The sequence below is a fragment of the Hemicordylus capensis genome, chromosome 4, assembly GCF_027244095.1.
Source record: "Hemicordylus capensis ecotype Gifberg chromosome 4, rHemCap1.1.pri, whole genome shotgun sequence".
NCBI classification, from domain to species: Eukaryota; Metazoa; Chordata; class Lepidosauria; order Squamata; family Cordylidae; genus Hemicordylus; species Hemicordylus capensis.
Genome location: NC_069660.1, coordinates 245,870,500 through 245,895,867, shown reverse-complemented (window position 1 = coordinate 245,895,867; position 25,368 = coordinate 245,870,500). Strand labels below are relative to the sequence as shown.

Here is a 25,368-nt window from a genome sequence, read left to right as displayed (position 1 = left end):
ACTTCTACTATTTTGTTTACAAAACTTGTTTCCCTCAGGCAACACATTGAGCCCTTTCTCACAATCAGTGAGAAAGGGCTAGAAGGCATATGTGGGGAAGAGGGCTTGAAAGCTTATCTCCCCACCAACAATTGTTGGTCTGGGTATAGACATCATGAGCCCAGATGTGCAGCGGCCACCTCTAGCAGTGCGGTCGGGGGCCAGGACATGTCATCCCGACCCTTGGAACTCCCACAATGCACCACTCAAGTGTACAGTACATTGTATCTCCCCAGCAATGGGTGGGAGCCCCATAGTCTCCCATCCCCGGCTGCAAGCAGCTGATGCTAACAGACGATTTATAAACCAGGGCTAAGGGTGCGCTCGCTCTGTTTAAGAGGCTGGCCTCTTTGGTGAGTTTGCCACCACGGCTCCTGGCAGTTCTTACAATCAGCCAAGATCAGGCTTGGCTTTCTTAGCTTGTTTTTGGCTGATCGTAAGAACAGCCTCATTGTGAATGATACTGACTCAGAGTATTATCAACCCTGAAGCACATTAGTAGAGAAGAAATCTATAGTTGGTAGCTTCATTGCTGTCACAATACGCAATCAATAATGTGAGATTATACTCTCTGAAATACTTTCTGACTAAACAGACCTAGACTTGCATTTTTTAATTATATTGAATGAGAGGACAAAAGATAACCTGAAATGTGTGCGAAGAAATTTTTCCGCTACCTAAATTTAAATACTTTGAAAGATCACACAGTCAGAACCTTTCCTTAGTATTTAACTCTGATAGTTCAAATTTTACTCAGTCCTTTCACAACAGACTCTCTACTGCATATAACAGAGCTGGGAATTATTTGTTGACAAAGATCCTCTAAATGCTAGACAGGTAATAGGATTTAATTTCTTCTAGAACACTAGCAGAAAGCAAGTTTCTTTATTTTGGAATAATGACATTGCTACAGTAGGATTTCAAATATTTAGATTCATGAAGGTGGAAGAGATACAGACACCTTACTTAACATTATCTCTTGCTATTTATTTAAAAACTGTATGCTATCTTTCTGCTACAAACAGCATTCAAGGCGGCATTCAATTTTCCCTTTCTGGAGCTTTCAAACAGAGGGTGGCCATATTGTAGCAGACTGCTGCACTGAGAAGGGAGTTGGACTTTGAGACCTCCAAGGGCTCTTCCAGCTCTAAAATTATATTATTCCAAACTCAATGTTATGTATGAAAATATCAATACAATCACAGCAAACATAAGAGAGCAGGTGAAATGGAAAAAACCATGATATGATAAAAATTTATATATCTCTGTATCGATAGATAGAGACAGTGTATATAATCCAAGTTACAACAATTAAAACACTTCCACAGAATAAGAATTAAGAACAACAGAACAAAACAGTTTAAAATTAGTTTTAATTAAAAGCCTGAGAAAACAATATAAATGAATATAATATAAACAACAACAAAATAAATGAAATGCCAAGATGCAGAGCAAACTCTAATCACTGATCAAATTATTCACCATCCGCACCAAATCAGCTATGACATCCTATGCAGCAGGCCAAGTTTTGCACTTGAGTTCCTGGAGTGGAGGTATTCCAGATTTGCAACAAATAACCAAAACTACCATCTGCCCTTGCTGTGTGAAAAACATGCCTTCCAAATTATCAGACAGTGTGCTGATCAACTTCTAGATCATGAGGATGCTAATTTCAGAAATTCCAGTCTCAGATAAAGAGTCATGACACACATAATGGAAATAAATGGGAGACCAGTGTACTCTCCAATTTTTTTCATCTGTGCATGGAATGAGGTATGTTCTTGGCGACTGTATCAAGGCAGTGTGTGCATTCAGTGTGGGGCCTGAGCAGGATCTAAAATTAACTGAGCAGACATAAAAAAAATTGTGAGCGCATGCACGCCTTAGAGGAAACACCGCTGGAGACCAGTGGAAACTACCTCTTAGGATGATTAGTCCTGCCTAACCAACTGCAACATGTATCACCATATATCACATTCTGCACCTGGTGCAGAGAGCCTAAATATCTGCCAAACCATATCTGGGTTGCCAATGCCAATTTGGAAACTCTTCACAACAGAAGCAGTGTTTCCCTCTAACAGGGATCCCCAGATGTTGTAGACTACAACTCCCATAATCCCTAGCCAAAGACCACTGCACCTGGGGGTGCTGGGAGTTGTAGGCCATAACATCTGGAGATCCCTGTTAGAGGGAACACTGAACAGAAGCCAGTGCCATGGCTGCCACTACATGTTCAAGTCATGAGAGGGTTACGTCATCATGCAGAGACCATTTTCAGCAGATTCCACATGGTGTTTTAGATGAGTGCACCATTATTCAAAATAGTTATTTGGCTAGACAAGGTAATTAGGAAGTTATTGCAGATTGTTAGTTTTTAACCAAAAAGGAAAATTCTGAATGTCATATTGCTTATGAATGTTAAAGAATGTGAGAGAAATGGGACTAGAAAAAAAGATCTCATGTCCAATGGTCACTAGGTATGTGCACAGCCGCCATGGAGGTTCTCCACAAGATTGGTCCTATCCATGTGGTAAGCAAATTGCAAGTGTTGTGGAGCTGTGCATGGATTTACTGCCACACATCAGAATTTTTCAGGATGTCCATGAGGAACCCATAACATGCAGTCTTTAATTGCAGTAGTTAAGGCTTCAGCGACTTGGCAGCAACTATACTGTAAATTATGTGGATGCTTCAAGAATTTCCTGTGTACCTTGATTAACCTTTAACCAGACTCTTTATCAGAGGCTGGAATTATCTGAAACTAGCATCCTCATGATCTAGAAGATGATCCACACACTGTCTGATAATAACCCAACTGAGATTACTGGTGCTGTTAGATAAACTGAGTTTGATATAGGAAATTTCACCAGCTATAGCCTAGTTCTCACTGTGGTAAAACTGTGCCTGGGGTACATCACTCAGGGGTGTTGAGAGCATTTGGCCACTGGGGCACATATCCCAGATCAATTCTTTAGTGCCCCAATCCTCTGCGCAGCCTGACAAGCTGGGTGTGCTGCTACTCCTAACAGTCCCATGCCATGCACACTGAACTGCATCTGCACTCTCTGAAAGCACTTCACCCCATGGTGCGATGATAGCAGTCAGCAGCCTCCTCACGGTGCAATACATGCACATCAAGCTCCAGCCAGAAGTGCCTGTGTGCAATGCCGAGTTCAGACAGTGCCTTCTTCACCTGCCCTCTCCCACCACCATGAGGCAAGTGGTAGCTTGAAGAAACTTGCTGAGCTTGCTGCTACTGGCTTTCAGTATCACTGGTTTGAAAAGTACAGGCGGTTGGATATTCTGTTCAACAAAATGGATTCTTTGTTTTGCATTTCAAAACTCTGGGCCAGAACACAACAGCTACAAGGAGGAAGCATTGCTGATTAAGGCTTCAAAAACTGGAAGAGATTGTTGGATTCCTTAAGCATGAAAAGGTTTAATTATTAACATGGGGAGGAGTTGGGCCTAAGCTAGGCCCTGTGGTCCAGATTTTTAAAGTACCTAACAATGCCCCTGGCAGATAAGGACTCACATGTTCCTCGATAAAAGCAATTTTTTAAATCCCTGCATATAGAAACTTAGATGTCATGCAGAAACTAGACCTAAAGCTTTGACACACGGGTGTGTTTCTATGAAGATGTATAAAATTGTGAGAGCTAACACCCACCATCTGAAGTGGCACAATCCTGATACAGGTTTACAGACTCACTGAGAAGAAGGCTTACGATTCCTTTAAATCTCTTCTGTTTTTGTAGCAGATAACATGCTTGAGCATCTAGCTTGATACTCAAACATGAGTATCTTTCTCTTAAGGATATAGTATAGAAAAATACAATAGAAATATAAACAGCGCAATTATCTGATCATATAGAGCCCCTGGTGGTGCAGTGGTAAAACTGCCGCCCTGTAACCAGAAGGTTGCAAATTCGATCCTGACCAGGGGCTCAAGGTTGACTCAGCCTTCCACCCTTCCGAGGTCGGTAAAATGAGTACCCAGAATGTTGGGGGCAATATGCTAAATCATTGTAAACCGCTTAGAGAGCTCCGGCTATAAAGCAGTATATAAATGTAAGTGCTATTGCTATATACATCTTCAGCTATTAATTGTATGTGGTTTAGTTGATTTCCATGAATTCTCATATTAATAGGGCTGATAAAATCGATTTAAAAAAATAAAAAAATATTTTAAAATTTAAATTGGATTTTAATTTTAAAAAATAAAAAAGAACCTAGGTCACAGATATCACAATTAATATTAATCATTACTTCTAGTTATGTTCTATGAACATGTTAAGAGCAGTATATGGGGATGACAGATAACAGACCTGATCAATCCTATTCTGCAGGTGGTGTACATGCAGAATACACAAACTCCCCCCATCCCGCCCCACAAAGCCCAAAGACAAAGGTGGTCAACAAATGGACAAATGGTGGGGAGTAGACCTGAGCAATGAGGAGTCTGGATATAAATGCAAGGGATAGGGGAAGGGAATAGAAAGTGAGAAAAAAAGCAAACAAAACCTATTCATGTAATCCTGAGGAAACTTTTTCGGAGTATATGCAGCAGGGAAACGACTTGATTAGCAAGTCAGAGGTTGCCAGTTCAAATCCCCGCTGGTATGTTTCCCAGATTATGGGAAACACCTATATTGGGCAGCAGCGATTTAGGAAGATGCTGAAAGGCATCATCTCATACTGCACGGGAGGAGGCAGTCTGGTAAACCACCCCTGTATTCTACCAAAGACAATCACAGGGCTCTGTGGTCGCCAGGAGTCGACACTGACTAGATGCCACACTTTACCTTTATCCTCCATTGTAGAAGGGAAACATCTATCATGGCTGCAGGCTGTAAAGGGACCCCATCTGGAATATTTTAATTAAATCCCTATAACTGTGGGAAAGAGGAACGCGTGCAAAATGCAAACACTGCAACCACAAAATGCAGGGCCTCGTTGCCCAAATGAAAGAGTATTATGAGAAGTGTGTACCTACCTTATAAAAATGAACCTACATCTCTCTCTGAATAGGTATTAAGGTTATATTAGACAAGAATGTACTTTTACCAGAAAATGTTAATCTTCCTGATTAGTTATTTAAATTATAAAAATCAAGTCCTTCTGTGAAGCAATCTAAATCATGATTTAAATTGTGATTTAAATCAAATTAACCCAAGCAAATATTTCCAAAGGAGGAAAAAGGCTACTTGGAAGTAAGTTTTGCTGTTTCCAATGAAGTTCACTCCAAAGGATATCTGCAGAACTGTTAACTTTATACCTGTTCAGAAGTGCCCAGTGACATGTCTTGTCTTGCATTCTTGGTGGTCTAGGTTGATGATAGTCCTTTTTCCTTGCTAAGCCACCTCCTTCAAAAGACGAGGAAAGAACTAGCAACGGTGCCAGGACATGTGAGTTCCAAGTTTTACTGCCCATATTATGGGCATCCAGTGGGGCAGGTGGGGGGGAGAGGGGGCAGTTGCCCCCACTGGATTGAGCCAGATCCCACTGAATTCAATTGGGGCATACTCCCAGGGAGGGGGGGTACTGGATTGCTGGCTTTGACCCCATACCCCAGGCCACTGGAGAAAGTCCTGCGGACACCCATGGCCCATTTCGAACTCCTTCTCCCCACCCTGTCATCCAAGTGGAAGGAGTGGAGAAACAGCAAGCACTAGAGGGAAGAGAAAGAGATACCAGGGAAATATGTCCTCTAAAATAGTGTCTTATTAATTGGGGATGCTTTTTAAAACATGGATAATCTTTAATCAATTAAACAGTGCAACCCTAATTTACATATATTATAAGATTTTCATCCATAGTATTAAAGTAATCTTTAATTTAATCTGGCAACATTCAAGGGAGAAACACTTTTGCAGATAGGAGAATTGAAGAATAGGTGATGGCCTTCATCAGACACTTGAGAAGTCATAATAGCAAACAGAGCCAGAGAGAGAGAGAGAGAGAGAGAGAGAAATAGAACACACAAGCTGACATCCAGATAACAATGCATGTGTGCAGCAAAGGAAGCACTCATGCAGCATGCTGTGTTCCAGACTTAAGCAGAGCGGATGCTCACAGGGGGCAGTTTTTACATGGCCCTCAGGGACATATTTTGGGGTGCCACATAATGCTTCAGACGTAAAAGGATAGTGTTGAAAGTTCCCCTCCGCACACAAGTGCCTTTGCTACTTTAGTCTGGAATGCAGCACACCACATGCACACTTCATTAGTCTGGATGTCATCCAGTATCTGAAATCCTAGACTGTAAATTTTTTTTTAAAATGTGAATTAATCATCATCATCATCGGTCTAAAGTTTCCAAACTATTATTATGTGCTTCAATATCAAGCACTTCTTTCCTAACTAAGAAAGCCACCAACTGGCACTTCCAAAAATTCAAGGAACTGATCCTTCTGAACTGACAAAAAGTTATGAAAGCAGCTGCCAATAAATATTCCTTAGACCACAACAACTTCATAGGCTAATCTCTGTAGGAAATATGTACTTGAAATCTATGTCAAACTTCTATGCAATCACAAAAGGTTTTGATTTTTCCCCATCTGCTCAAGCCTGACTGAAAGTCATACCTTCTAACTTGGAAATCTCTCTCATAAACCCAGGTCTTGACAAATCCCAGGTACTAGGGAGCCATAGCAACTAGAAAATTAACCATGATGTCTAGATTGGGATATTTAGAGGTGGAGTTATTTAATAAAATATTTAAGTTGTCCCAAGCAGCCATGTTTCTGTTCTGTTACTTGTAAAGGGAACATTTACAAGAAAAGTCCATTTACTGCCCCCAACATCATGCCAGTCACTAAGTCCAGATAAGTTATCCATGTCAAGAGTCTACCAATACAAATATTGAGATTTATATACCGCTTTTCAACAAAAGTTCTCAAAGGGGTTTACATTAAAATAAATAGTAAACAAACAAGATGGTTCCCTGTCACAATCTAACAGCTCACAATCTAAAAAGAAATATAAGGCAGACACCAACAACAACTGCTGGAGGGATGCTGTGCTGGGGTTGGATAGGATCAGTTGCTCTTCCCTTGCTAAATATAAGAGAAGAGAACCAGCAGTTTAAAAAAGGTATCTCTATTCAGTTATCAGGGGACCATTTGCAGGCTCCTAGATCCAAAGAAAATTTGTAAGGCCTGAATAATTTCATATGTGCAGATAGGTGTGGCTGCTCAGCAGTGAAATGAAGGCTCTCTGGATATTATAAGAGAACTGACAAACAGCTCAGAATTAAGCCCTAGCAAGTGTCAGAAGCAATGAAATATACATCCTGTATCCACAGTTCCAAGTATCTAGAAGCACTAATTGACATGAAAACCCATCTCTTCTTCATACATAAAGTGACGTATCAGCACATGAACAGCTAGAAGCTCCGTGGTGGTAGTTTGGGGTGTGTGTGTGTGTGTGTGTTTTTTTTTTGCTACAGTTTATTTCTTCTGAATACATGCACAACCCAAACCACATTAATGATAACCTTGTAAAATATAATGTAGTATGTAATTACCTAAACTGCTAACACAAACAGAAAAGTCAAGGAACTCTGATTATAGGTTCACAGCAGCTTCAAAAAGCTTTGTGAAAACAAAAATGTGTAGTGCAATACATTTTGTGTGATGTGGTAACAGAAAGCCACTGTATTACTTCATTTATAACAGATGGCACAAATCCAACCAGAGATAGTTATTCTTTCAACTGTAGCTTCAAATTGTAGAAACAGCACAAGGTCCAAAAGTCTCCGACATAACACACAACTAAAGAAAAACCTAATCCTCTTCTTTTAATGCTCCACTTCTTATAATCCTCACATGGCTCCTCTTTGATAATGTCTGTCTTATGACTAACCTTGAACTGAGCTAATGTCTTTCACAAGTAATTTCAGTGCTGCACCTTCTCATCTTGCTGATAAGGCATTTCTGTCAACTGCATCTCCATATATGGTGGGCAGGGGGGGGCAGTCACACTTAAGTAGTCCTTGGGTTTATAAATACTTACAATTCACCTTATATCTGCGTCACTTTGAAAACTGAACCTCAGTAAAATATAATGTGAAAGTGCATAATAATAATTAGGACTGAAAAGTTATATACTAACTTTAATACTCTATCAAGGAGGAACTTCCAATTAACTGGGCAGCTAATTTCCAAACAATATATTTAAACAAACTACATTTTAATATAGGTACTGCCCCACCACAGTCCCCAAGTCCTGCTATGCTGCCTCATCATGGTGGTGGTGGGGTTCCTGGGAGGGATAAGCGAAGTATGCCAGGAGGTATACTCCCAGTAGGGTCACCCAAAGCGCGAAGGTCATCCCAGCTAAAGCAAGCAGGCAACTATATTGGGCAGCAGTGATACAGGAAGGTGCTGGAGGCGGAAAATCACTTCAGTGACGACAAAGGCATAATTTCATGCTGCGTGGGAGAAGGCAATGGTAAACTACTCCTGTATTTTACCAAGAAAACCACATGGATCAACAAAATAGAATGATTGTCAATGTAGTGCCGGATGATGGGCCCCTCAGGTTAGATGGTACTCAGCATGCTACTGAGGAAGAGCTGAGGATCTCTCAAGAGTACCAATGGTGTTTATGACGCAGTTAGACTAACGCCTTTTAGACATCTAGCAGCTGATGTTGTCATAGAGGAAAAGAAAATCCAAAGCTTCAAAGACAGAATTACAATGGGAATGTGGAACATAAGAAGCATGAATATGGGAAGCTCAACACAGTGAAAGATGAAACTAATTGACTACAGATTAATCTTGGGCATCAGCGAATAGGAAGGACTGGAATAGGACACTTTCCGTCAGAAAATCATAGTGTTTACTACTCAGGACACGAAAAACAAAGAAGGAATGGTGTTGCTTTCACAGTCAGGAAGGATATAGCAATGACAGTACTTGGGTACAATGCAGCCAGTGACTGACTAATATCAATTAGATTTCGTGGACAACCCTTTAACATGACAATTCTTCAAGTCTATGCCCCAACGACTGATGTAGAAGAAGAGGAAATTGATGAGTTTTATGCTCAAGTTCAGTCTGAAGCTGACGGAACATTCAAGCAAGATGTGATGCTGGTGGTTGGAGACTGGAATGCCAAAGTTGGAAATGGTAAAGAAGAAAACACAGTTGGCCTATATGGCCTAGGAAACAGAAACTAAGCAGGAGAACGACTTACTAGTTTCTGCCAAGCCAATTATAACCAGGGAGGATTTGATTTAAATAAAATAGATTAAAATCAAATCATGATGGGGGACTACATGTGTGAGCACTGTATGATATTTCCCTTAGGGGATGGAGCCACTCTGGGAAGAGGATCTGCATGCAGAAGGTTCCAAGATCCCTCCCTGGCATCTCCAAGATAGGGCTGAGACTCTTGTCTGTAACCTTGAAGAAGCCTCTGCCAGTCTGTGTAGATAATACTGAGCGAGATGGGTCAATGGTCTGATTCGGTATATGGCAGCTTCCTATGTTCTTGTCAGTCAGGCCTAAGCAGCTTTATTTTATGGACATACATACACATCTTAGCTGATATCCAGGGAGGCATACACAGGCCAAGCTCATCTACCCACATTACTGTGGACTCACAGTGAAGAACTGGTGGTCTTGCGCTTTTATGAAAGAGCACAAATACTTGGATTAGGACACCTTTGCTTCAGAAGCACTATATAGAAACATATTGCTTGACTGTAAGCAACGTGTTTCCAATCTGGCTAGCACTTCCAGAGCGTGGGCACACTAACTGAAATTTTTGTAAAGTGGAAGACTGCTAGAGCTCCACTTGTGAGCAGCACTGCCAGAATTATGCAGCACTGGATGTTGATCAACAACAATAAAATTGCATACAAAACAGCAGATAAGAGGTGCATTAAAATGAATATAACAATTCTAAGATTTAAAATTCTGGGAAAAGTTGTCATGTGGTGCTAAAATGACATCAAAGTGGGCACCAGGTAAACCTCACCGGGAGAGTATTCTACAAACAGGGTGTCACCCTTTTCCGTCTTTTCTCCTCACCTCAAATGAAAATTCAGAGGAGGGCTTCAGAAGATATGAATAGCAGTGGCCAGTCTATGTCCAGGAGGGTCTGCAGCTGAAAAAGGGCACCTGGACCTTAACAGACAATGCTGGATCTAAGAACACTGATTATTTATTTATTTTATATACCACCCTTCCAAAAATGGCTCAGGGTGGTTTACATCAAAATAAAAACAATTAAAATCAATTAAAATCAAAACTATAAAAATAGAATAAAACCAATTAACAGTTAAAACATTTAAACAGTTAAAAACCCTAGAGAACCAGGCTGAACAGATAGGTTTTAAGGGCTCTCCTGAAGGCCAATAATGAACTCAGATTACGCATTCCACAGCCCAGGAGCAGCTACAGAGAAGGCCTCATTTAGTCCAACACTGATTAAGTCTGCTGTCTCATCTAAGACAGGTATCAGATGAGAACTAGGTGGTATCAGAATCAGCATGTTGATGACACCGCCATGTAGATACGAAAAAGCAAAGGAGGCAGGATGTGATGCTGCAGGACCCCATGACATGTGCCATGAGGCTAAACAGTAGCCCCATTGCACCCCTTTAAACTAGTATTTAAACCATGAAATTGGGAGTGGCTAGACATTCCAGCCCCTTGCACAATACTGACTCAAGCCTTTCATCATATCATTCAGCAGGTCAAGCAGGTGGCATCTTTTGATCCGGCCTAATCAAAACTGGTGGTTGTTATAGTTCTTTCTTTGCAATCCTAATATTGAATTGAATGCAATAAAGCATTAATATCTGATAACCTATACTCTCACTGCTCAAGAGATCGAGATCCCCTGCTAACTGGGCAAAGAGGCACCTTTTACAGTGGTGATTCTCTTTATTTAGCAGGGGGAGAGTAACTGGCCCTATCGACCCACCAGCACAGTACCTCCAGTGACTGTTGCTGGTGTCTATCTTGTGTTTTTTTTTAGAATGTGAGCCCTTTGGGGACAGGGAGCCATCTTATTTATTATTTCTCTGTGTAAACCACCCTGAACCATTTTTGGAAGAGCAGTATAGAAATCGAATTAATAATAATAATAATTATTATTATATTTTATTTGCATTTAGTCATCACCAGTGGCATCATTAGGGAACCCCAGGGGGTATGGGGCCCCCAGTGTTTTTGGGGTGTGTGCCCTGGACCATGGCTGTACTTGTGGAGAAGTGCTGCAATTTGAAGCCTACTTCCAGTGGAGTGAAAAGCGTAGGTGCGTGAGCTTGGCCTCACCCCTTGAGCTGCTCCTTTGCTGCTGCAAGAATGGTGGCAGAGGAGCTAAACAGTGTGCCGCCAGCATGTGAAAAGTGAGCAGGGAATTGGTGGCAGGTGCACATGCTCCACTTCCTGGCTGGCTTTTCGCATGTGGGGCAGTGGCATGCTCTTCCGCTGTTGCCATTGAGGTGGAGGCGAGCAGTGGCAGTGGAGAAGGCTGCCCTCACCTTGGAGGAACCTTAAAAAATATATATTTTTTAAAGTCTCACATCCTTTGCAGGCATAGCAATGTCCCTGCATCATACCATTGAAATTGAGGGTGGGGCTGTAGCTCAGTGAAAAAGCATCTGCTTTACATGCAGAAGGTCCCAGGTTCACTCCCTGGCATCTCCAGGTAGAGCTGGGAGAGACCCCTGCCTGAAACCTTGGAGAACTGCTGCCACTCAGTGTAGGCAACACTGAGCTAGATGGACCAATGGTCTGACTTGGTATAAGGCAGCTTCCTATGTTCACCAAAGCTTTAAAAAATCCAAACAAAAATACTCTATTTCTCTTACCTGTCCCCTCTGCAACATGTTTGAATTATGAACTACAGATCAGAATGTAATCTAGGGCAGAATGTGTCTCTCAGTGACTATGAAATATTTATTGCTTTTTAAAACCATGAGATACATACAACATGGTGACAGGGAGTAAAAGTAGCTTTCATACTGTGTACCTTCACCTTTCCTGATATTTGTATACCTATGGGCAATTATGGTGTCACTTGATTGAATAAATCTTTTGAAGACTACTACTACGAGCATAAATCAGTTATTTGCAGTGAGAGTACACACATTTTGTTTGGCTATAGTAGCCATACAAGGTTTATGGTCACCAATGTAATGTCAAGAACATACCCTTTATCCTTTTCCTTCCTAGCTGGGGAGAGGCAGGATCTTTTCTCTGACGTCATACTTAACTTTGGAGAATCTAAGGAAACAGTGAGATTGTTTTGCTGCTTTCCAGGTGGCTCTGAAGCTTAGTATAGCTGCAGAAACAAGCATCCATCCTTCTCTCTGTTCTCATCAGATCAAAATACAGGGAAAGCTCATTATCCTGCGGATTCATATATTCGCATTCAGGTAAAAGACATCCAACCTCGGCATATGCAGGGGGAGGGACTTGTCGACCTCATTTATCTGCAGGTCGGAGGTGGCTGGAAATAACTGCAGAGGTCATTTCTGGCCAATATTTTATTTCTTGGAGCCACAAAATGGCTTCCGTTTATTTAAAAAAAGAGAAAAAAAATTTAAGAGAAAAGAATACAATCATGTAGCCTGATTATAGGGACAAGTTACATATTTTTGCTAGGAGACCAGCAGTTTCACATTCAAGTTCTTTCAGAACTCTTGGGTGGATGCCATCTGGCCCTCGCTATTTGTTAATTTTTAGTTTTTCACGACAGTTTAGAACATCCTTTCTTGGCACCTCTAATTGGCTCAGTTCTTCAGCCTCCACGCCTGAGAAGATCTGTTCTGGAGTGCGTATATGGTCAGTATCCTCCGCCGTGAAAACAAATGCAAAGAACTCATTCAGCTTCTCTGCAATCTCATTATCCTCCTTAAAAATCCTTTTCACACCCTCATCATCTAAGGGTACAGCCGCCTCCCCGGCAGGTTTTCTGCTTTTGATATATTTAAAGAAGCTTTTGTTATTCCCCTTGACACTTCTAGCTATATGCTCCTCAAACACTTTTTCCATCCCTTATTGTCTCCTTGCATGTTTTTTGCCAGAGTTTACATTCCTTCCTGTTTTCATTTGGGCAGAACTTCCATTTTCTGAAATAAGTATTTTTCCCTTTTATAGATTTCCTGACTTGACTTGTTAGCCATGATGGCATCCTCTTAAGTTGGTGGAACCTTTCCTCCTTCTTGGTATACATTCCAACTGAGGTTCTATTGTTGTGGTTTTAAATAAGCTCCATGCTTGCTGGAGTGGTTCAACCCTGTTGCCAGCACAGCCTTTCTGCAGGCTTCCAGAAGCCTCTCTGCTCATGTCTAGGACTTCAGGCTTGTAGTTCCCACTCTTAACATGCTCAAACCCTCATGGGATCATCATTTGTTGATACATGGACAATTAACTTAGCAGGCAGTGGGACAATTACCCTCAAGTTTGCCAGCTATCTTGTGAATCGAAAGAGGATTTGATTTGAGCCTTTTCCTCCATCCAGACCCGAATTAACGTCAAGGTCTCTCTGCCCAAAGACCGACCCTATTATTCCACCCTTCTTTTATTGCCTCAAACAACGAAAACTAATCATGTCAGCAGGAAAGCAGATAAGGCATTGCAAGTGAACGAATGCCACTCCCCTCCCCAATGCCACTCCCCTCCCCAACGTCACTCCCCTCCCCAACAAAAGAGGACAATGGCCAAAGAAACTCAGGAGATGTGCTCATTAAGAAAAACCTGGTAGATTTACTGGGTCTTTTTGACCTGACAGATAAGCCCTTGGACATCCATTTACATACAGGTTGTTCTTGACCTTTCCACACCATTGTCCTTACTTAACACAACCAACAAAGACAATTGGTGATTCAGAGGAATTCCCCTCCTCAGGCAGGAAGAGCGGTCAGCACTTTGCCCCAGGGCACATTTTAGGCTATAACTGGCCCTAGTTTCATGAGCTTCCTTTGGTCTCTACACCTTGGAGCCACCTGCTGTCTGGGCAATTGAACTGACACCCACCATAATATCAGGCTGTGTCTTGCACTTTGTACTATTCCCACTCTCAGCTGGCCCAATCTGGGCAACACACCTTGCTGCTACAAGAAGCAACTTCTCTGCAATCTTCCCTACATGGGACCAGATCTCTTTTGAATTTACCCCTGCTGCCTAACCCCCGAATGGTGTTCAGTTCTTCACTGCTGACTCCCAGCCCCATTCCTGAGGTCCTTTAGTTGCATCCGAGCCATAAGGGTCCAATCGCCACTAAAAGGAAGGAGCAAAATAGTATAACCACCACTGTGCCCCCCATCCTGGGCTCCTCCCTATCCCTGTTCTTTCCTCAATCCAAAAACCCGTTTCTCTAAAGCCCTCTTCCTCTAGCCAGCCTGATTCAGACACCAAGGTAAATTGCCTCTTTGCAAACTACCTGATTAATTTCTGTGGCATATTTCAGTGATAATATTGCCATAAGCAACTTTTTCCACTGTACCCCTAAACCCTTGAATAAACCGAATGCATTCATGAATCTCAACCAACTCTTGGTTCATTTCCCGGACCAGAACTTTGCACAAGTTTATTCTGATGTGGGACTCCTCCATTCTAGTTTGCTAATTTCCCCACACAATCCTGCCCAAATGCAGTTAGGGGTATTCACCAGTCACCCCGAAGAAGTTCCATTAACAACCTTCCTGACTTTCCCTTTCAGCTTCCTTTTTACCACTCTCATTTTTGAGAAGTTTCCTCATCTGAAGTCCAACGCATCTGTGTTCGACCTCCTTTACAATGCTTCATTCACGGAATTAGATCGCATTATGGTCACTGTTCCCCAACAATTCTACAATTCTGACATCCCACACCAGATCCTGGGCACCACTCAGAATTAAGTCCAAGGTTTCCTTCTCTCTGGTTGGTTTCATGAGTTCTAAGGAACAAACATTTAGCATGTCTAGAAATGTGGCCTCTCATCACCTGAATGTGAATTTGCCCAGTCTATGAGTGGGTAGTTGAAGTCACCCATTATTATCGCTCTGTCTCTCTGACACCGCTTTGATTTGCTTCTCCAACTCCTGGTCACTCTCAGTGTTTTGATCTGGAGGGCGATAGCACTAGTAACACATTTCCTTTCAGTCCTCGTAATGATTCTGTGGAGGACTCTGGTTCTCCTAGGTTATCTAGCTTGTTGGAATCTCCACCCTGCTATCATCTGCTCCCTGTCCCTTATGTAGAGTTTGTATACAGGAATAACATTGTCCCAGTGGTTCTCACCATTCCACCAGCTTTCCATTATGCCCACTACATCTAGGATTTCATCTGTAACCAAGCACTCCAGCTCATCCATCTTTGCTTGGAGGCTTCTGGCATTAGTATATAGACACCTATACACCTAGGCTCTTACCTAGTGTTGGTGCATGCTCTCTCCCTTAGCATTATTTGACCTTTTTGACTAGCTGTCATGTTTCTTTTTGCTCTACTCCTGGTTCTACTCTGCCCCTTCTGGTTTATCCAAAATATTTGCACCCTTACAACTTAGGGAATTTTGCTCACCAAACCAGATACCATCCAGTTCCCGTCTGCAAGCCCCCAGGTGTCATTTTAAAAGCTGCTCTGCTACCTTTTTGATTTTAAGTGCCAGCAGTCTGATTCCATCTTGATTCAAGTGGAGCTCACCCCTCACTTGTGTACCTCCCCACCGAGTTCTGCTACACTATGACAAAATGCCTGCAAAATTCTCCCGATACCAGTTTGTAAAGCTCCTCTGGTCTCTGATTTGTCTTCAAGATCTGCTAGCAAATTGAGTCACCTCCGGAATGTGGTCCCTCCCACAAGGTGAGTCACTCACCTGGAGCTAATCCCCCACTAAGACTAACTGCTCTGGCAAAAAAACCCACTTCCAGCCAGCCAGAAATCAAACCTTAGAAAGGAAACCTGTGAAGGGTTCTTTTTCCCTGTAACTGGAGCTCATCAGTATGGAATTAGTCCCTGAGCATGCTCCAGACAGGTTGGAAATGAAGGCCACAGCCTTAGCCATTTTATTGATGCCCAGTCTTAATTTGGGATTTCCTGGGGGCACTAAAGGGGCCAATTGCTTAGCCCATTAAATGGAAGCCCTGGCAAAAATTGAGTTAGCTGTGGCTGCCCAATATCCGTGGAAGAGGCCTCAAGGGCCTTTTAAAGCAATAAGTCACATTTTCTGTCCTCTGTAGACCTGTGTCGCTCCTGGCTCTCAATATTCAGGAGAGTCCCTGAAACCATTTGAACAATGGCGGCGGCGGCAGGTTTCCACCTGGGGCATAGCCAGCAAGGAAGTCACCTCAGGTGATAACATATAATGCTTCCTAGGGCAGGAACCAATAGGCCTAGAGGATGATGGGTTTTGCCATTCTGTCAGTAAAACCTGTTTAAACAAAGATGGAAAGGGCACAGAAGCCGAGGGCCCTGAAGAGAAAGGGAACAGATTCTGATCTACTTCTGAAGGTTGTACCATGTCCACCGGTGATACATTATTAATTGCCTGTTTAGCTTTGGATAAGAGGACATCAAAGTCAGCCAATGAAAACAGGCGAGAGGAGATAGGTACCACAGGAGTGGTTTCTTCCTCTAAGAGATATGCCTCCTCCCTATTGGAGTCATGGTGATGCACAGGAATGGGTGACGGGATCAGAAGCAGAATGAATGAGGGGAAGGGGGGCGGGGAACGAGGGGTTGGGCAGGAGGAGGCCGAATAGGCAGAAGCACTGGGCCCACCTGGTTTTCTGGGGGCATTTTGCAGCCCTCAGATCAGCCTCAGAGCCAGAAGATGACACAGAATGATGTATTTGCGTCTTAAGCCCGAGTGGCTTGGGGGCAAACCGTCCGCACTCCATTAGAGGAATCGCCTCCCTCCTTGGGCTGGAATCTGGGAGGATGATGAAAGGCGTCTGTTCGGTCGTACAGGCCAATCAGAACCAACAGGCGCCACCAGAGGGGGGCAGTAAGGGCACAAGGGAGCTAGAGCAGCCCATGGTTGGGGCTGAGCAATAAGTAGCAGGCACCCCCTTGAAAAATATCTCCCCCCCCATCGGAGAGGGTCCCCCCCCGGCCTGAAGCAGGTCCGATGGCATGGCACCAACCAGAGTGAGATCCCTCTGTTCTTCCAAGCCCGAAGGCTCCTTTGGCACTCTGTTTTTTGTCAGCCGGTTTGAGTGGTATGCGAGGGGACTGTGCGGATCAGCCAGTTCCCCCTCAACAACCACCACAGGGGAAGTGCTAGTAGACACCAATGGCTCACCCACCGGGTGATGGTCATCCTTCCCCTTTTTTGCTTTCTGCTCCTTGGACCGCTTGCATACCTCTTGAATGAGTAAATGCTCACTGAGGAGTACTGAGTCTGAAAGCTTTTTAGCTTTCTTACCTTTGCTCCTATTCTCTTCTTTATTGTGCCTGGTTCTTTTGGCTGCCTTGCGAGACAAAGAGAGATAGCTCGGAACAAGCACCACCGCCGGGGCAGGGGTGGCTGGAGCAGTAAAAGGAGCTGCCAGGGCAGATTTTGCAGGGATGGGCTGCAATGCCACCATCACCTGCCCAGGGGTGAGTGATCCCTCTGAGAGAGAGCCTCAAAATAGATCCTCAGCATGGGCAAGCTCCATAATGGAGGCAGCACGCCCAGCAGTCGCCAATGCAAAAACAAAAATACAATAAAAGAAGAGTTAATTAAAAAACATCAGCTGAATTTAGAAAGAAAACACAGTTTTGGAATGGTTGAAAAAGAAGTAGAACTGGCCTAAGGCAAGCTCCTTCCTGCCCTTGCACACTTTAAGAAAGGAAAAACAGGGTAGGGAAAGAGAATTTCTAAGAAAAAACAAGTTCCAGCAGAGCAAACACTCTCAGCGTGCAAGCCTCAAGCAGACAGGACCAGAACTGGGGATGGCACCCTCTGGTGAGAGGAACTACTGTTCAGTTATTTCTGGCCTGTCTCAAGCATGCTCAGTGACTAATCCCATACTGATGAGCTCCAGTACAAAGAGAAAAATACTAGTCTTATCAAGCTTATCTTGTCCTTTCCCCTTTGTTTTCTTATTAATTGATTGATTGATTGATTTCCTTGTCTTCTTTAGGAGAGAAATACAAAGTTTGCTGCCTCCTCTGTCTTCAAGAGTACAATCATACATAAGCAAAGGAGAATACTGTACATATTTGCTTTCATGTGCCTCTGCTCCTGATGTTTTATTGTCTTATTATACCCTCCACTCAATTCAGATCAGCCTGACAGCTAGCATAGCCCAGGCACATATCATTTCAACTGTAATGCCTAAATTGTCCTGCAGCAGCTAAATGCTCACTCTTCTGTTAAAGATTTCCATTATTAAGGTCTGATCATGTTCAAAGCATTTAAGGGAGAGTTCCTGCAATCTGTGCATTGTCAGTTAAAGTCTGTTATTTTTTCATTAATCTTTGCCTACAAGACAGCATTTTTTGATCTTTTAAACAGGTAAACAGAATGCTTACACTTTAAACAAACATGCTGTAGAAGCTTCCCATTAAATAGAGATCAATGCTGCGCTTCAGAATGCAAGTGAAGGTGGTGCCTCAGTTCATGAGTAATGCATGATAACAACAGAGAATAAAATGAAGGGATTAAGATATCAGATTCAGAGACAGATCACAGTCAAAGAAGATACTAGTGATTAAAAGACACAAATTATTTCATATCATAGACTGTTAGTTTTACCACCTGGACACTGCAAAAATCAGCTTCTAATTATTTTTGCTATAATCCTCTGGAATGAGCACCTTATTCAAAGAGAAGTTTACAGATCTCTTTATAATATGCTAAAACTCACCTTGACAGCTTATCAGAGCCATCAGAAGGGCAAAGGGGAAGGGAAGAGAATGAAGTTATCGAAGCTATTCTTTGCTATTTCTTTCATGATTTGCAAGAGAGTTGGCCAGGGCGGGCTCCTTTGCAGAGTGCAGCAACACAGCATTCTATAATACTTACTTGTCATCAAAAACCAACTTCTTGGTTCTTGGCAAAAGATGGGATTTGTGGGGAGGTGGGAAGAAAGAGAGAGAAATGGTTTGTTAGGACTTTGTATGTTACTGACAGACCAAACTATCAAAAGCTGGGTGGAAGGGGATGGAAGGCTGGACTCTGACCATCTGGTTGTGGCACTAAAAGCATTTTAATTACAACAGAGGAACATTCAGGAAAGTCCAGATGAAGAACAAACATTTCCCAAGTTATTCATTTAAAAACACATGCATTTGTATGTCTTCAAACCAAAACAAGTCAAGCTAATGTCATGCTTGACAACATTAGAGTGTCAAGCTAATGCCATGCCATGCGGCAAAAGAGGGTTGCTGGTGACCTTGCGCTGAACAGGTCACAGTGTGATCTTTACTCCAGGTCCTGTCAAATTTTCTTTGGATCTAGGGACCAGCCCCAAAACTTGGGAGCTACACAATCAGCCCTTGACAAAGCTACTGGAGTTAGTGAAAGACACTGTGGAGCTGGAGGATAAATGGGCTTCATCTGGACCCTCTTTACAAGTAACATACTTAGAACAGAAACAGGGCACCTGGGGCAAACAAAAATATTATTAAATAACTTTGAATATCCTTGTCTAGGTTCCAAAGTTAAATTTCTAGGAACCATGGATTCCTGGCACCTGGGATTTGTCAAGCCCTGTCTTGCTCTTGCACGAGAAGATATTATTGGGGCCCCAGTTCTTCCGGGTGTTTTTGGCTTGACATATTTTTTTAAAGCTTGCAACATTACCAAAATAGTCTAAAGAGCAAATATAAAATATGTCACTAAAATGTGGTTAGCATGGGGGGTGGGGAGGAGATACCAACATCCTCAAGTCTACATTTCCATTTCAAAAAGCCTGTTATAAAATCGAAAAAAGGTGCATAAAAGGGCCACTAAAATGATCTGGTGGTGGGAGCACCTTCCTTATCAGGATGGCTAACAATTGTTTTTTTTTTTTAAATGGGTAAGGAAGGAGATAAGAGATTTATATAATTATGCATGTTGTAAAGAAAGTAGATAGCGGTTTTCTTCCTCTTAATACTAGAACTTGGGGTCATCCAATAAAACTGATTGCAAGTAGACTCAAGATAAGCAAAAGAAAGTGTTTCTTTACATAATGCATAATTTAAGGAATAGACTGCCATGCTGTTGTGATGGCCACCGACTTAGTTGTCTTTCAAAGGGGATTAGAAGAATTTGTAGGAGAGAGGTCTATCACAGGTTACTATTATAGTAAAATAGTAAGGAGGTGCACAACAATATAGTAATGAAATACAATAAAACTAATTGACATTTTCCTATGCTTTTTAGAGGCAGCTACACATAGAGTGCACTGCTGTAATCAAGCCTTGGTGCGACCAAGGCAAGAGTGATTGTGGTCAGATCTGCTGTCTCAAAAAACACAAGACTACCAGTTGCTGGGGAGCAACAGCAGAACAGAGCTCTTGCCTTCAAACACTCCTTGTGGGCTTCTCAGAGACCTTTGGCCTAATCTAGCAGTGTTCTTATATGCTATAAGTTTTCAAGAACTTGCCTAAACAGAAAAAGTCTTACAACACTTCACAAATATTTATTATTTATTTATTTATCAAATTTGTACACCGCCCCAAACTTAACTCTGGGCAGTTAACAATAGCATAAAACAAGTTAAAAACATATAAGAACATAAGACAGCCCTGCTGGATCAGGCCCAAGGCCCATCTAGACCAGCATCCTGTTTCGCACAGTGGCCCACCAGATGCTGCTGGAAGCCACAGGCAGGAGTTGAGGGCATGCCCTCTCTCCTGCTGTTACTCCCCTGCAACTGGTACTCAGAGGCATCCTGCCTTTGAGGCTGGAGGTGGCCCACAGCCCTCCGACGAGGCTGGAGGTGGCCTGAGTTATATACAAATTAAGTTATATACAAGAATAACTTAAAACAACTTAATTTAAAAAGAAAGCAGAACATAAAGATATGTTCCAACTCTGGCTTTGACTGGCTATTAGATGGTAGGAGTTCTAAAATGATGGGGCCAAACATGCAAAGCATATCTAAAAGTGTGATTCAAAGCTGGTACATAAGTGGTATTGGTAACTGCACTCACAAACATCTATAGTGGGGGGGGGGGAGAATCTCAAACCTAGATATTCCAAATCAAGTCCTGATACTTGGCCAGTCTATGAAGGTGCCCTCATAGCATCAATACAATACAGCGTGCCCTTTTCTAAATGTTGCCAGATTTACACTGGGAACATATGGCACTCCCACATGGGAGCACAAGGTGCAGCAACTTATATTACATGAACAAAGAAGAGTGATAAAGGTGGGTGCCACCTAATGGAGCAGTGAGGAAGTAACTTGCCTAGGGAGCAAGAGGTTGCTGTTTCGAAGCCCCACTGGTGTGTTTCCCACCTATATTGGGCAGCAGCGGTATAGGAAGATGCTGAAAGGCATCAGCTCATACTGCACGGGAGGAGGCAACAGTAATCCCCCCCCCACACATATTCAAACAACAAAAACCACATGGCTCTGTGGTCACCAGTAGTCGACACTGACTCGACCACACAACTTTAAATGCTCCAATTATTTGACAAAATAAAACAAAGTTTGTATATAACTTTGGAACTTTATTTTAAAAAAAATACGTTTTCAATTTTTTGAAAAGGAGGATTACTTGTTTTATGTTAAGTGGACACAAATAAACCCCAGTTTCTTTGGGAAAACAGAAGCATTCTTTGTCAAAAATATTTCTAATATATTAGCTTCATGACAGGCATTTGCTTACCACCTGAAGAGCACTGATTGATTTATGTCTTTTTCAGATCATACCTTGCTCCCGAACATTCTAAGCATTTAAGGAGTTTTCATTTCCAAACATTCAAAAATGTGAAAACATTGTGAAGTTAAGCAAATCAGTTTCAAAGTAAGTTAGACAGGCACTGCCAACCAAAGAGGCACAGTTAGCAGGTAAATTCCAGGATTAGGTTTAGTACTATAGTCTACTATTTAACATTCATATATTGCTAGTATGCTAGATGATGTGAAGAACATAGTCTGATCCCTGCTCAGGGAATTTACAGTCAACATTAAAGAGGCTCTACAAGTGGTTCACAGAATAGTACACTTCATACATTCAAGCAACACATCTCACATAGATATCTCACATTTGGATTCAGAGTTCATCTGGAATAAATCCCATCTAGTTCTATTATAAATCATCTTGATCTATGCCTGGTCTTATGCATAAAAAGGTGTGCCTACACCGGGTAGCAGCAATATAGGAAGATGATGAAAGGCATCATCTCAGACTCTGAGGGAGGAGGCAATGGTAAACCCCTCCTGTATTCTACCAAAAGAAAACCACAGGGCTCTGTGGGCGACAGGAGTCGAAATTGACTTGACGGCACACTTTACCTTTAAACCAAATAAAATAAATGGGTTTGGGTGCACCTAGATTTGCAAAAGAGAGAGCTACATAATGGAATAGATTTCTCACTCAACCTGTAGACTTGCACTGACAAGGTGGGGGGAAACCAACCTTTTAACAATCTTGACTGTTAGTAAGGCAAAGTGTGCCATCAAGTCAATTTCGATTCCTGGAGACCACAGAGCCCTGTGGTTTTCTTTTGGAAGAATACAGGAGGGGTTTACCACTGCCTCCACCTGCACAGTCTGAGATGATGTCTTTATATTGCTGCTGCCCTATTTATTTAATCAATCAGATTTGTACACCGCCCCAAACTTTCATCTCTGGGTGGTTAATAATAGCATAAAATAAATTAAAAACATATACAAAAACCAAAAACAATTTAACAAACTAAAAACAATTTAACAATATAGTACCGGCAGAGATTTGAACCGCCAACCTTCTGCTTGTTAGTCAAGCATTTCCCTGCTGTGCCACTTAGTAGAGCAATGTTAATGAAGGGTTGGTTATTGATAACTAATTCTCATTATAGAATATTGATAATGCGTTATCCCAGGCTCTTTCCCCAGAGCATAATGAGAGCCAATGCTGACTGGAGTTCAGCTTTATAGAAGACCCTTTGCTGGGTCTCAGGAGTCCTAGTCAGTGCCTGAATGTCTGTAAAAATACAAAACATTTTTGAGTGTGCACTGCGCACTGTACTGAGTGACTTTCCCCTCACCATTAGATTAGGCCAACTGACACCTCTGGGATTAGTGGTAAACTTCCTCAAGCTCCTCTGGAACATCTCATTTTAGAAATTAAGGTCTACTACTACTACATTTCTATACCGCTCGTCAACCAAAGTTCTCAAAGTGGTTTACAAAGAAAAATAATACAAGGTCTGCAATAGTTTGAAATCTACGTTGGCCAGAGGGTTTAATCTGAGGCAATGCATAAGTGAGCACCATGAGTATCAGCCCTGGAACAGCTGAAGAAGAATAAAGAAACAAATTCCTCTGAACATGTGCAGAGTGGCTTTACGTCACCACCAAGTACCCACGACCTGTCCCCTGCACCTCATGGCTTAGGAGGCTTCTAGATCAGAGGCCGCGGGCCCTCTGCCTCTCTCTTTAGACATGTGGTCCGGAGGCCCCATACCCAAGGGCCTTCCGGACGGCACGTGGAAGAGGGTCTCCATCTCACTTACCGGGACCTCTGGAGCTCGAAGGCGCTGGTGCCCACCTGGCCCTGTTCTAGGCAGCAGTAGTTCTGCGGGACGGCTCTGGCGAAGGAGACGGGCAGGATTCCCTGAGTGAAAGAGTTGAGGCGACCCCTGGCGCCGCCCGCAGAGGGGGTCCCGGAGGAGCCCAGGAAGGCGGCGGCGGAGGCGGCCGCCACTGGCACCTGCACGCTGGCAAAGGCATCTTCGTCCTCATCCACCTCAGCGTCATCTTGCTGCTGCTGCGGGCCAGCCGCTCCCAGGGGGCTCATGAGCCTGGCGCTGCTGCTGCAGGCGCTGGGGTAAGCCCCGTGCTGCTGCGGCGGGGCGGGCGACTGGAAAGCAGCACTCAGGCTGTGGCGAGTCCTGGTGGTGCCGCTGCTGTTGCAGGCTGCCGAGGCAGCAGCAGCAGCCCTCGCTGGTGCTGGCACGGCTACAGCGCCAACGCCGCTCTCCTCGCCGCTGCTCCCGTCGTCCTGCAGTGCCGGTGGCCGTCCGTCTAGCGAGATATTGGTGAGGAAGGAGAGCGCTGCCTGCCTGCGCCGGGGGTCCATGCGCGGCGGCGGCGGCTGCTGCGGCGACGACGGCTGTTTCCTCAGGCAGGGCTCCAGCTGCTGATGGAATGCGCCCCCGCCACTGTTGGCGCTACCAGGGCTGCCGCTGCGGCTGGTGGTGGCGGCGGCGGCAGCAAGAGCAGCCGCCGCCGCCGCCATTGTCTCTGGCGCGCCCGCTCTCTCCCGCCCGCCCTCGGAGTGGGCAAGAATGATAATCCTCGCGGCGGCGGCGACCAAAACTCTCAGGCTGCAGCAGCAGGCGGAGGGTTAGGAGTGGGCAGCGAAGCGAGGGCGCAGCAGTAGCAGCAGCTGGGTGAAGAAGGGGAGTTTGGGCTGGCATGGCATGTTTCCCTCCTTCCTCTTGGCTGCCTGCAGGGATCGCGCGCCCGACTTTCTACACCCCCTCCCCGCCTTCCTCCGTTCCTTCCTGCCTTCCCCTCCTCTTGCTCCTGCCGTGCTTCCCACCCCGTTCTCCTCTCCTGGGCCAAAGTTATTAGCATTTATAGGTGCACTCTCCCCGCCAAGCCCTCAGTGCAACAACACAGCAATCACGTGTGGGAAATAGAGAGCTGGGGAGAAAAACAAAAGCTCCAGCCAGCAGGAGGAAGAGGAGGATAAAAGGGGAGGAGGAAGATGAAGAAGCAGCGGGCGGGGAGGAGTCTGGGTCTAAGGAAGCTCCTGCAACCTTCCTATTTTTTCCTCCTTTTTCCTGTGTGCTTGGTAGGAGGGGAACTGTGGAAGGAGGAGTCTGTGTTGTGTTGTGCATTGCACAAGCACATGGTCCGCCTGAGGAGGTTACATAAAAAGGCAGGCTCGGGCTCCTAGAAGTTAATGGGGTGTGTGGAACTCATGGTTTCTTGCCAAACCCTTGATCCCGTCATAACAACAATGTGCCTAAATCACTGGGGCGTATCGCATGCTGTACTTTCGTCGGCTGGATTCCTGCGCTGCCAGTTTGAAGACCCTTCTTGCGGTTAATCGTTACCCGCTCTAGAAGGTCATGGGTGTCTTCTCTTCAGAATAAGTACAGTATGGCTGTATTAAAACTCATAGAGAACTCCAAACTGCTCGTTGTTCCTTGAAACAAGGAGCAACCATTGCTCAATATTTTTGAAAGGTTTAACCAGTGGCTGCTAAGGGCTACCTCTCAACATAATTAAAGCCTACAGGAGGACTA

The 25,368-nt window shown here is 43.7% G+C and overlaps 1 protein-coding gene across 1 annotated transcript in view; it reads right to left on the bottom strand.

Annotated features, from left to right (window-relative positions):
• The window catches only part of CABLES1 (Cdk5 and Abl enzyme substrate 1), a 104,420-nt gene extending 79,616 nt beyond the window's left edge, over positions 1 to 24,804 (bottom strand). Inside the window, exon 1 of the mRNA XM_053248655.1 lies at positions 23,626 to 24,804. Within this exon, the coding sequence (XP_053104630.1) occupies positions 23,626 to 24,350 (725 nt within the window). The 5' untranslated portion in view covers positions 24,351 to 24,804. The remainder of the gene's footprint in view (positions 1 to 23,625) is intronic.
• Between the last annotated feature and the right edge of the window lie 564 nt (positions 24,805 to 25,368).